Source organism: Dermacentor albipictus, chromosome 1, assembly GCF_038994185.2.
Source record: "Dermacentor albipictus isolate Rhodes 1998 colony chromosome 1, USDA_Dalb.pri_finalv2, whole genome shotgun sequence".
In the NCBI taxonomy this organism is placed as follows: Eukaryota; Metazoa; Arthropoda; class Arachnida; order Ixodida; family Ixodidae; genus Dermacentor; species Dermacentor albipictus.
This window is the reverse complement of record NC_091821.1, coordinates 509,545,326-509,559,161: the sequence shown is the minus strand read 5'-3', so window position 1 is coordinate 509,559,161 and position 13,836 is coordinate 509,545,326. Positions and strand designations below refer to the sequence as shown.

The 13,836-nt window shown below is 47.8% G+C and overlaps 1 protein-coding gene across 2 annotated transcripts in view; it reads right to left on the bottom strand.

Moving 5' to 3' along the window:
• Nucleotides 1-12,609, bottom strand: part of LOC135913378 (uncharacterized) — a 37,512-nt gene extending 24,903 nt beyond the window's left edge. Inside the window, exons 1-4 of one of the 2 annotated variants that reach the window (XR_010567983.1) lie at nucleotides 12,496-12,609; nucleotides 8,330-8,441; nucleotides 7,814-7,943; nucleotides 6,721-6,854 (exon numbers count right to left, since the gene is read on the bottom strand). Coding sequence is in view for 1 of the 2 variants with exons in the window: in XM_070532608.1 (XP_070388709.1) it covers nucleotides 6,721-6,854; nucleotides 7,831-7,858 (162 nt within the window). In the remaining variant the exon portion in view is untranslated. The remainder of the gene's footprint in view (nucleotides 1-6,720; nucleotides 6,855-7,813; nucleotides 7,944-8,329; nucleotides 8,442-12,495) is intronic. The other variant, XM_070532608.1, reaches the window with a different exon arrangement.
• Nucleotides 12,610-13,836: the final 1,227 nt, after the last annotated feature.

Here is a 13,836-nt window from a genome sequence, read left to right as displayed (position 1 = left end):
AATTTGCTAATTTTACGAGCAGCACCTGAAAACATATGTGAGTGTTACACTATGAAAACATACTATTTTCCCCAATTGTCCCACCCTTCCGCGCATGCACGTCTTCAAGTATGCAACGTTTTCAACAGCATGTATATGTACCGGGTTCGCTAGGTATCTGAGAGCACACTGTTGCCTTCACGCACAGGAGAGCATCTATTGCAAAACACAGATTTTTCTAACCAAACTGTGGGCAATACTTCCGTAATGCTTTATTCCCACAATTGCTCAATAGATTCACCATCCTCAGCAAAGACACATTCAACTGCGCACGAGGCAACGTGAAGGGGTTAAAGGGCCATTACAAATGTTCGCATTCACGCAACTATGGCAGCCCTCAGCGAGTGTTTCGTATTATTTGGCTGTTTCTTGGCACCTCTCGCAATGCCGCCCCAGATGAGCTAGTCGAGTGGATTTAAATGTGGAGAGGTAGGAGGTCTCAAGTTGGGAATGACAGGGTCATGGAAGCTGTCAGCAAACCACTCCTGTGTAATGCAGGCGGCGTGAGCGAGAGCTTGGTGTTGCTGACCATCGTAACATTTTCCTCTAGAAACAGTCTCTGTCCAGGGCGTCGCAGTGATGTGCACCTCTGCGTACGCGGTAGCATTAATGCGGACACCTTCTGCAAATCAGCGTGCCGGCATGGTGTTAGCGTTGTTGCTGACGATAGAAATGTTGTGTAGAACACTGCAGCTAACTCATTGGAACTTGCACAAAGCGACCTGCCATTACGACAGGAAAGTTTTCGGTCGTGCTCAAAGTTCTTTTCATCGGAAAATAAATACCGCAGCATTTGTGGCTCCTCGGGCCTCTCCAGCATAATCAGGAATCGCTATGAACACAACCGAGTAGGTGACCCTCCCGAGTTTTACCGGACGTAAGTTGCCCCTTGTCATCACATACAAATGGTACCGCATGCTGTCGTGCACAGTGAGCCTGGCAGTCGACTGTGCCACCTGGGGTTTCTTTGCAGTGTCTTGCATCAACTTCCCTGGGTGGCCACTCGCGATGACTTGCAGCCGCCAGTGGAAATCCGGGGTTCTGGCAGGGTCTGACCACTCTTTGTGTTTTTCCTTTTAGCCACAAATGCCACGTCACTGCAATGACAAACACTTCTGTCCGAACTTTCCAAGCGAGACTTCGCTTCATTCAGGAAGGTAACAATTTCCAAGTTGCTGTGGTATGCAGCCACGGTGAGGAGGACCGCAGGGCGTTTCTTTTCTGCGCCAAACTCTTCCATTTCTGAGCAGTGTCTTCCTTTTCCTTGATAGGTGGTCAACCAACGAATTGCCACATGCACACATAGTTTTCATGAGCATGCAGCGGTCTGCGGCTATAGGTGTAAGTGTTCTCAAATACCTCGCTTACCCGGCACATGGAAAGCCGAAAGGCATCCCTTTGATGTCGCAGCTACACACTGCAGTTACAGCACAGCCTGTAAAGAGTCTCACATCATTCGGCACATTCGAGTGGCAATGATGCGGAATGTTAAACATTGACACAGATACATGCCTTCCGTTTACAAGTGTTCAGCAGCGTAACACACTTCGTATTTTCGCCAGTGTGCAAGATTTCGCATTTCTCGAAACACCTTTGTCATTAATGGGGTTCGCACACTCCGAATGACCACATTGCATTTCGTACCGGCTATGTTGCGTATTGTCTCGCAGAATGTCACTTTCACCTCGATATAATTCAATATCACACGTGCAGTGCCTCTCTGTGTTCACGTATATTTTGCTTGGGACTGTGGCATTTCTATTCATTATATTTCATTTAGTACACTTCCAACAGTGGCGCACAATCCTATCTGTCGTGTGGTAAAGCCACGCAGGTAAGCTGAGCATCGATGCACTGCTGAGAAGTGTTAATTTCAGGATAATGCCAAGGCATTGTATTTTTCTGATTTTTCTGTTTTCTGTGCTGTTTGCTGGAGTGCCGTGTGTTCTGCCCTTATACTCGTACGTGTGGCAAGTGTCTGTTTGTGGTGCGACTTTTACGTTATTGCTTCTTTATTATGGCCTGTGCATGCGCGCACTTGTAGAACTGTTACTCGTTCTGCTGATACCTACACGACCACAATAAATTACCCTTCCCTCCCGCACGTAATCATGTACCGCAGTGTTCAAATGATGCAAGTTTAGTTGTGCTTGCAGCACCTCCTTCGGGCACACGTGGTTACTCGAGTACAAATGCTTAATTAAATCGAGTCATGAGTTGTCGTTCACAACATTGTCATAGTAAGCACGCTAACTCAATATGCACTAGTTCAAATGATCGAGAAATAAGGCACATTTCGAACAAAACAGTTCACCACATCGATGTGTATGCACACTGCATCATACGGGCTGCGTTCGCAATGCACCCACAATAATCCCAAATAATGCCTCGCATTGTCTGCATGACTAACAATTCATATTGGACAATAGCATGGCACAAGTTACACGAACTTGTGCACATATGGAACGCCCTGTTAATGATTGCAGTACTCACACTAACTCACAAACTCGGCTGTTGAGGAAACGCTTCACAAAACTAAAACACAATTGCACATACACATTACACATTTAGCCACAATAGACCTGCCTTGAAGAAGTTGAGAGAGATGTACACAGTTATCGACATCAGTTCACCTGATATGCAGTTACCGTTGCTTGGCAACGGAGACCAGCACCCGTTCATTGCAAAACCGTACAGTGTCGATGCATACGGATCACACAAGGTTAACCTTTCATGATGTTATGTGTTATGCGAACGGGACACAACAATGGTCAAGATGCATGACATTGCCAATGAAACCTCATTAGTGTGTGTTAACGGAGAGCGATCATCAACATGTTCAGAGGAGGTGCAGCTTCATGTAAACACACATGGCCATGGCGCTCCCTGAATACGTGCATGCAACGGGATACAGCTGTTCAAGCAGGAGAGATAAGGAAATTTTTATGTTTGTTGGTCATTGCAAAACAAGACGCAAACACGTCCTTAATGCAACCCGAAACGGCCACCAGTCATGCGAAACGCACAAAGGAGATGATGTATGACTGCTCCCACCTCGCCGTGCTGTTTACGGGGAGGTGCGACCAATCAAAGTGGCATTACGCTGCTTTTATCGTGCCGCCCCCACTGCTTGCATGCATCCGTACACTTACGTGGTAAGCGAACGACTCACTTCAAAATGCTGCCAAAGCAAAATTGCTAGCTCACGCGACATGTGAATATGTGTGCATACATGTTCACTGCTGCACAAGTATAGGCACCGTGGTTTGCATTGATGCATAGTGGCAATAAGAAATGCAAGGGTTAAAACCGGTATGTACAGTAAGTAATAGTGGGCGCTAATGGATGCAAATTTCACGGAATAATTACAAAGTACAACGAAGTGCTCCAAAGCGTCCCGCGTAGATGCTACACATACTCATGCATGTAAGGCGGAGACTGATTCCATTCACAAAGAAATAATTGCAACACTGCGGCGCACTGCAGAACAACGCCTACCAGCGATGCAAACATTGCACAGTCATACCGACGGCTGAGCAATAACACGCTCTTGTTGTGCAGTAATGCAATGTCATTGAGCAATGTGTACATTGAAAAAAAAAACACACCAAACGTTGCGCACGGTACGAAAGACATGTTCCTGCAGCACGAAACTTTTCCACTGCTGTGCCTCCAAAAAAAAAATGTGCACACGCAATAAACGAAGCGTTATATGGCATGACACATCGCACTCCAAGCGATTCGCAGACCCTCTTTGCTGCGAATATGGCCCGTGTCTCATCATCATCATCATCATCAGCCTGGTTACGCCCACTGCAGGGCAAAGGCCTCTCCCATATTTCTCCAACAACCCCGGTCATGTACTAATTGTGGCCATGCCGTCCCTGCAAACTTCTTAATCTCATCCGCCCACCTAACTTTCTGCCGTCCCCTGCTACGCTTCCCTTCCCTTGGAATCCAGTCCGTAACCCTTAATGACCATCGGTTATCTTCCCTCCTCATTACATGTCCTGCCCATGCCCATTTCTTTTTCTTGATTTCAACTAAGATGTCATTAACTCGCGTTTGTTCCCTCACCCAATCTGCTCTTTTCTTATCCCTTAACGTTACACCTATCATTCTTCTTTCCATAGCTCGTTGCGTCGTCCTCAATTTAAGTAGAACCCTTTTCGTAAGCCTCCAGGTTTCTACCCCGTACGTGAGTACTGGTAAGACACAGCTGTTATAAACTTTCCTCTTGAGGGATAATGGCAATCTGCTGTTCATGATCTGAGAATGTCTGCCAAACGCACCCCAGCCCATTCTTATTCTTCTGATTATTTCAGTCTCATGATCCGGATCCGCAGTCACTATCTGCCCTAAGTAGATGTATTCCCTTACCAATTCCAGTGCCTCACTACCTATCGTAAACTGCTGTTCTCTTCCCAGACTGTTAAACATTACTTTAGTTTTCTGCAGATTAATTTTTAGACCCACTCTTCTGCTTTGCCTCTCCAGGTCAGTGAGCATGCATTGCAGTTGGTCCCCTGAGTTACTAAGCAAGGCAATATCATCAGCGAATCGCAAGTTACTAAGGTATTCTCCATTTACTCTTATCCCCATTTCTTCCCAATCCAGGTCTCTGAATACCTCCTGTAAACACGCTGTGAATAGCATTGGAGAGATCGTATCGCCCTGCCTGACGCCTTTCTTTATTGGGATTTTGTTGCTTTCTTTATGGAGGACTACGGTGGCTGTGGAGCCGCTATAGATATCTTTCAGTATTTTTACATACGGCTCGTCTACACCCTGATTCCGTAATGCCTCCATGACTGCTGAGGTTTCGACAGAATCAAATGCTTTGCCCGTGTCTGTGCATTTACAATTCATTGCGAATCTGCATACCTCTATACGGAAATCTCGTAATGCTGTCACACTAACATGACAAAAACAGGGTGAGCGCGAGACATGGACATTCATTTCAATGAGCAAAATGAGAACAAGGTGAGCACAGGAGGCATCATTTTGGCAAGTGGTCTCGTCTTTCTCCAGTGCACATTTGTTGAAAGCGGAAACCAACGTTTCGGCAAGTGCATTTTTCGTTGGTCAGGGCATCATCGGTTTTATGTGTTGCACTGCTGTGTACACACACCGCTGTTGTGCAGCGAAAAGGCTCATCCAAGCACTTTATAGTAAAGAACCAACACTAACGTATGTTTCCAACAATACAAACAATACAGGCCTATTCGATGTCATACATGAACGAACGAACACGCAAGCAATGAACAAGGAACATGTAACACAAAACGAAAAGAAACAATAAGCAATGAATAAATACATAACAAAGTGCTGCGATTGATTAGTAACAATAATTATAAAATACAAATGAATGGCCTCCTGTGTCAGGTCCTGTGGACACAGGAGGAATGAACGGGAAAAAAATTACTGGGGCTGCTGCGGCTGGTTCTCCTGCGGCAGGTTCTGTTGCCGCAGGAAAACTGTCAATGCAACACTAGGGCTAACTGCTCCTGGAGCAGTTGCAGCTGGCTTTCCTGCCGCCCCATGACGTTGCCCAGTCGTTCTAAGGAGTCGGCGGTCCTCTCCATCGCGGCCGTTTGCTGAGAGGAGGGGGAAAGAAAGGCACTTCACATACGGTGTGTCCTCACGCGGGTTCACTGCTGTGTTCGTTTGGTTTGCAGAACCTATGTAATGTTACGTCATGCACTTACAAGTTTACTTTGTCCGATTTGTTGCATTCACACTGAACCAACTTGCACTGTTCCCTCTTGGAGCCTCACAGTTATGTTAGACGTGTTCTAGTGGGTGTACTTCTGGAAATGCCAGTGTGAACGTTTAGTGACACGTTTTTGCTGTATGGATATCAGTGCGTTCTCCTGAACGGTACGCAGGTTAAGGTAGCAGGTGTAATACAAAATTTATTCGTGTCACATTTACAGACCCGCATCGCAAGATTTCACTGAGCTAGTTGCGTCTAGGACCACACCTGCCAATGTAAGTTGCTGAACATGTCTGGCACACTTCGGCCAGTAGTTCTGGTTATATGGGGGACCTGCATATCAAAGGAGCGCTAGTACAGAATTATATTTCATGTTATTGTCGCGTTTGCAACAGCAGCGTTCGTCCAAATGTGAATAGCACATACGAACCCCACTCTACCACAACAATACAAACTCATTGAGGCGCTGCCCTCAGATGTATGCTGCAGTCTACATAACGTGCTTACAAGTTTACGGCTTGTAGGATGCATAAAACAGCAATACAAGCTCCTCGTACAGTGCAACTAACCGCCTTATGCGTTCATTCCATGCAGCAAAATAACAGTGTCGTCCTCACACTGCAGCACATCCCGCCATGCAACTTCTCATCCACGAGCATACTTCGGTGCCTGCAATTTCACTAAGCTCACAGATCTGCTAAACACTGCACGGTGAGAGCAAATGTTACTGCTATCCCTGTGGTCTTTCACTTGCCGAATGCCACTACAACCTATTGGTCGCACCACCTACCAATTTTTACGGCACTACTACTGCTCATTATCAGCCACTACACTGCCAGTCACTGCCATCCTCCTTCCAGCACACATTCCCTTAAAGAATTGTGCCCAAGGCAGGCACCTAACGAAAGCACTGCTTATGATGGCTGACTGTACAGAATAAACCATTACTCATGAGAAGTGCATACCTTTCTTGACTCCGCAAGCAATTCGCGCTGGATGGTGGCTTGGCTTTGCGCAACCTGCACAGTTCGCGCTTCATCCAGCACTGCCTGCTGGAGCAGCTCTCCTTCTGACGTCGGTCCGCTGCTCCGTGCGCCAGCTGCTTTAAAAAAATGGTGAAACATTTGGTGAATGCTTGCAAATACAGGGAGAATGAGCATGCGTGGCACATCAGAGGCTCACACAGTGATAGGACATATAATCCTTCCAACTGTCGATGCGCATTACTTCTACTGCAAGCGCGACCCAAGCGAATTATTTGGTGCCTCGGCTCAGTAGTCCGTTGCTATATGTAGGCAGTGTAGTTCCCTAGCACAAGAGTGTATACAATAGCTGAACTTCTTTCTAGCCTGTCAAGGTGGTCGGAAAGCGAAAATGTAATCAACAGCGGCAGTTCGTGCACATTGCTCGGTATCCAGAAAATTGTGTCATCTGCACTGCTACACAGGTTCTTTCATTAAGTGGTGGTTGTGCAAAGCTAACGAGGCTCAGTTTACTCCGACAGTTACTCCTCCCTAGGCTATCAGCGTTGTTGCAATAAACTGTATAATATTGAAGCATTTCTGAAGAAACAAGTTCCATGCAAAACAATGTACACTATACAAGACTTAATTTTTTGCACTTAACAGATTATCACGATGTGAGCGGCGGCAGTATGAGACTTTGGCTGTCATGTCCATTCTTTTAAACGTTTCTAATTTATACTTTGTGTGCACTCTTCGGTTTGCGCCAACCTCAACTTGGACAGTGGACAACAACTAGACATATTGCTAAAGCAAAACTTTTTGCATCATTTTAACTTCCTCAACACCACTACCCTTTCAGGCTTTTCCTCCAAACAATGCAGCTGTTAGTCGCACCTGCCGGCATCAAGCACTGCTGGAGCATGCACGACACTGTGCGTACATTTCGTGTAACGCATTGTGTGGACATCACCATAAGCTCTCCTCTCGCGCAACTGCACCCTACGGCTTGGCCTGGCGAAAAAAAATTGCATACGACACCTACACTTCTTGTGCTCATTGTATGTGTCCACAAGTGATACGTATAGTGGCTTACCCTCGCTGGGCCTTGACCTTCGTGGCCGGGCGGGTCTTGACGCATGACGCCTCCCTGTTGCCGCACTGGGGCCCGGCTGCGGCTCTTCGGCTATGCTGTTGTCCAGCGCCGCAGATGGTGCATCGCTGGCCTAGTAATATGCCAACATAAAGAAGGAGCCTTTATAACACCTGTACATTGCATTCCACATGCGATGTGCTACTACTTTGCACTGTGTCACACCTGCATGCACCCTCTCTTGGAAAGTGTACAGCTACAGACAACACAATTTACATTTCAACACAAGGTCGAATTGCTTCACCCTGCACTACCACTTCTTTAGTCGAGTAGTTAAGAGGATAGACGGCACTACGCAGGGCATGCGTTGTTCACCACGATGGCATAATGTGCGCACCTCAGGCTGCTCTGTATTTCCTGCTGTGTGCAACCACAGTGCACTTCCCTGACCTTCTTAGGCACTGGCATCAGCATCGAAAAGCAAAACGCAAGAGTGCACTTGCAAAATAGTATCCTCACCTCAGAGCTGCTCGATACGAAAAAGGGCTCTCCAAGCCCTGTTGCGCAGCCGCCCCCAACAAGCTGCAGGACGCGGCCCCTTATGCCCCCGAGTCGGCCGCCGCCAGTTGCCCTGCAAGGAAACAGTGCGCTCGTAAGAATACGAACCGCATTCACTACAGCCTATTTTTCACTCACCTCTGCTCGGCCGAAACATTGCCCGCGTCACGACTGCATTTGTACACGAACTTGCACCACAGCCTCCACTCTCGCTCTGTCTTAACTGGCGGCCCTTCTGCATTGAGAAGTGCCGCCAGTTGTTTCCATAAATCCTGCCTTTTAGCGGCCGAAAATTCCCCACCGAATTTCCCCGACCTACTAGCAAGCCGGGGGTTACTTTCCATAAAATTTACCACAATTTCTTCTTGCCGAATGGTGATTTGACGCGCACGCATGGTGCTGTGATGATCTTCGTCCATGTACAAACACAGGCAAACTGGCCGTCTGCGAGCAAGACCGCCAAGTAAATGAACACATTTTCTGGGATGGTAGCCTTTATTTGCGCCAAATAATTAGCCTCCTGCTATTTCTTCTTTTTAAACCTGCTATTTCGTAGAAAAACAACGCTCTTGAACACTGCCGTCTGTTCACAACTCAACGCTTGCAACGCACACTTACCAAATTTTTGAACGGCAGCAGAAGGGCAGCAGACGACTATACAGTGGGGTCCCGCTCGTCTTCTTCGAGGGCTCCGCTAAAGCTTTGCCATTCTTTTCATGACCTTGGCGGTGCGCGAAAACATTGCACACACCCATTCTCAAAATGAAACGGCCACAATGAAACTCGCACACAAGCTACGCCGGTTCCTTTCGTGTTTGCTCAGCTCTACCCATATTCAATATAGGGCGCCATGTTGACATGACGCCCCTCTGGCGGTGCTTGATGATTGACATACACACGCAGAAACAAAAACCATCGGTTTATGATATCACCCAAATGTTGCTTCGCAACTATGTCAGTTCTAGCACAATTTATTCATTGAAATATAACATTTCTCACTTTTTTCTCCCATCCCCTTTACATAAAGCAACCGGAGCCAACCGTGGCCAGTGCCAAAAACCGAGCGACGGCCACTGCACTCGATTACGACACACCCGAGTCGTTCTACACTCGCCGGGCGCGATGTCTCATGCGATGTGGAGCGTTCGAGAGCGCGCGCTGGTAGTGCACGCTGACGTCACGAGTTAGCAGGCGGTCGGCTTATCGAATGTGACTTTCGCGGCGGCGAACGTTTCAGAATACGTCCCCAGACTGTCTCCAGTGAATACAAGGGTGGTGTCGTAAGCATACATCAAAACCTCTGAATGCCTAAGCACTGCAGGGAGATCATTTATGTGGAGTGAGAAGAGCATGGGCCCAAGAACGGAACCCTGTGGCATGCCGGTTAGTACGATTTGTGAAGTAGACGTATAAGTTTACATGCTGCTTGCGGTTACTAAGGTGGCTTCTCAGTAAGTTCAGGATTGTGCCCCTAAACCATTAATTGTTAATCTTGTTTAGTAATATCTGATGGCCAATCGTTGCTTGCTTTCGGGTGTACGAACATTCCTGATATTTTTACATCAGTGTACTAGACGGCGCTTTTTTCTAGTACAATCTATTGCAAAGAGCCAATAAAGGATTGCGCCTTAAAGTATAGTCGTCCGGTCCAATTGTACAAAAGCTATCATCATCCGAAATAACTGCTAGCCCCCTTAGACAAGGGAAAAATGCAAGGCAGAGTCCACAGGCACTCAGCAAAGTGATGCGCATAGCGCATACATTCATTAGAATCCCGCATACCACGAAACGACGTGCGACGTCGCATCAAGCTGCACCAAACAATTCAGAGCCATTCCACTCTTTGAAGATAGGTGACCATCGGAGGTGTATATAACTATAAAATAAAATGAAAGAAAGCATATTCCACAAGTATGCACTTTTGTTTACTTATATTAACGTTTACCTCGTGACACCTGTAATCATTGCTTTATGGTCACAACAATAGACGGCTATGCTCTCTGTGACGACACTAGAGATTTCCTTAGCGAACGTTAGGTCTATGCGCGACCGATAGCGTGTCATAGAGACATTGGTCTTGGTGTGACATTGAAGGCCGAACCATCCCAAGAGAAGCCCCAAGAACCGATTTCCCTCGGGACTAGAAACATCGACTCTAAAGTCACTCACAATGACGTTAGGATGAGGGCCCACCGGCAGTATCCACCCAAATGTGTTGTTCATAAATTCTTCAAGGTCCCTTTTTCACGTTCCGTGAAGAACGTATACGGTGGCGACAACGATTCCGTCCCCAGTCTATACGGTTTCCGGTGGTTCAAGCACTAGCTTGAACCACCGGAAACTGCCTTCATCGGCAGCTCAGTCCAGTCTTTCTATCCAGGGTGTGGGTGAAAGTACACAACTCGATGGACACCCGATCGGCCATGTTCTTGATCCCCCTTCTGCAAACAGCATGCGCGAGGGGCTTGGCGAGGATCTGAGCCAGACGGCCAGTGAGTGGCACTTAATATTTCAGCCAAATGCGCACTGCATCACGCGCGTCGCCTTCCCTTAAGCGATCTCTCGAAGTACACCGACCGCACCATTCACCAGCCCATCCTTCACGTCGATGTTGAACGTGACCATGTAGGGCTTGCACTGAGCGATCGTATGGGGGGTACACTATGGGGGGTAAAGTTATGGGGAAAAAGCGACCGTATCGTATGGGGTAAAGTGCCCATTTCGACATGCGCGCTGCCGGCCACCTTGAACTGTGCGCGAAGGCACTTATCATCGGAGCTGTATCCGAGGTACACATGAACTACTCTAGCCTCGTGTACGTCTCCCACACCTTATAGGGCAACATTGGTGTTGCACGCATCGGCGTCCTTATTGCAGTAGACGTGTCGCACAGCACCGGGCGCCACAACCAAGGCTTGATCAGCGCTGACGAACCGAGTATCGATGCGCGCAGCTCTTACGGTTGGAGGGCCCCGATTTTCGTAAGGATTGCCGAGAACGGGGCTTCCTTTTGACGCATAATCTGCTGAAACAGGTAATAGTAGATGATGCCACTTCAACTCCTGGCTGAACACCTTGTTGTGACCGCGTGCACGCCTAAATACCACGTCAGCACTAACCCGAGGCGTGTTAATGAACAGTTCGAAACTGCAGTGAGCTGTCGGCTAGCCTAAATCGCACCAAACGGGCCACGCTTCTTAGTCTGGGTTCAAATGCCACGGTACACAAGGCTTCATCGGGCGCCGTTATATAGAATATCATTGACAACTACATTAGTGAAAGCGGTTATCTCGCTCGGCTTACCGTCGGCTTACCTACTGGTTTCTAACCGTAAACCCAGCCTTTCCTCTCGGGCGATGACAGCCGCGAGAGGAAAGAAAATCGTTATAACAATGTAATGTATTCAACACAATAGCTGTGGCTCCCCCTCCAACGTCGTTATAGCCAGATTCTTATGGGTAGTAGCAGTACGAATGCACTGGAAACAGTATTATAAAATGTGCAAGCCGGTAATGCAGCTCAACAAAACCAAGCTAATTAAGCTGTTCTTATCATTGATTGGCCGGCAAGCTTGCAGCCCAGTTAAAACTTTTCCCTAACCAGCTCAACGGCATTGCGACGTTGACTTCCGTCGGTCGCAGTTTCTTTTTCTCGTCAGCTTTCTTTTTGGGATTGGCACTCCTGGAACGCTCAAACGAACAGTATTGATCGCGCTACTCAGGCAGCAGGAAACATCACTACCTTCGATAGACGACAAACACAAGAGAGTTCAGAAAAACCAGGAGGTCGTGCAATCCTCAAACCGCGCACACTCAACCTTTCATGGCGAAAAGCATAACGACGCGACGTGCCATGCGTTCAAATTGTGCATCCTTCGCTCCATGGGCCATGAACACCAGCCTTCTCTATAAGTTGCGGCCGTCTAAAACACGAAAAAAAAAAAATAAATCTTGAGGTATGTTGAATACTTCCTTCAAATAAAACAGCGAACACCAGAGACATTTGGTGGCGTCGGATATCCGCCGTAATGTGCTTTGTCTCTCTCGCAATTCCAGAGCAAAGGAAGCGTGCATGGCAGGCCGACACATAACGTCACAAAAGTCTTACATAACGTCACAAAGGCTTACTTGGCAGTGAACTGCTGCCGGTGCGCCTTCTGGTTGCTGAATATGTAACGATACTTAGATGTTGTTGTAGATACCTAGATGTCGTTAGATGTAGATGTAGATCCTTGTTGGAACCTCTTCTTCTTCCCTATACGTATGGCGCAGTACCACGAGAGTTGTTGTCATAGGTGGCTGTGGCACGTACCCACTATTGCGGAATAGCCGCGAATGGGGTGGTTAAATTAAGTGCATAAAAGAAACACGGGAGTTAACTATTCGAATGACGACCGATGATCAAAAAACAAGTGGATTTATTTCCGATGGCTGCAGATTGCGCGATCAGCTATCGGCGAGCGCGTCCTCCTGCTCCGAACGCTCGTCCTCACGTGAAGCGCGACGTCTCCATCCGCCTCGCTTGCCAGTCGCTCGCCGTACTTCTCCCGCTTGCCGACAGGTGCCGCTAGTCCTTCAGCTAACACGGCCGGGTCTTCAATCTATTGCGTCCTCGCAATAGTCTGCGACGTAAGCCTCGAGCCGCAGCAGCCATAGAATAAAAAACCAATTTTAGAGAAGGGAAACTGTACCTTCGGCAGTGGTACGAAAATAAGCAGTGGCAGCGCATGGAACTTAGTGGGCCGGACGCCAGATGGAAATGCTCAACCAGGAAGCGGAAGTGGTATTTTTAGAGCAAAATCCAATATGGCCGCTTTCCGCCGGTCGCGTGCGCTGGTACGCGCCGTGCTCGCCTTGCTGCCTATGCAGCATGCCTCATTGCCAAGGCCGCCGCGTAGCTGGTGCGTTCTAATGGCCAGGAGACCAAAGAGCATCTACTGACGCCCATACAAACAACCTAAAAGTGAGTGAACAAGACGTGCGACTTTATTGGCAGAAGAAAAGCAGTGCACCATCTCGTACAACAGCAGAAATAAAATTTGCGTCTCGAGATGCGCTGAGAAGCTCACTTAAGTCGTCGCACATGGCGGTCTGGTAACGAGCGACAATCAGCAGCGCAAGAAAATTGGACAGTGCCCCACCTGTTTGCATCGACAGTCACCGCAACTTGCATTGCGAAGCAACCAGGTGACGCAGGAATCTGCTGCCGCAGCCAGAAAAGCGGCATGGACTACCCGGCATCTTAGCTTTATCTCCTGTCCGACCTGCACGTTTCTTTTTTTTTTCTTTTGCGTGCCGCTAATGTGTAACTCGCACTTGGTGCCTCACGTTCTCAATATGGGCATGGTCAGTTTTGTGGAAGGGCAGCGGATTGGGCGAGTTGGTGTTCCATGGTAACAATAAAATTCAAACAGCACTAGACGACAGGACCAGAAAGAGGAGGAGACAAGAGGAGGAGCAAAGGAGGAC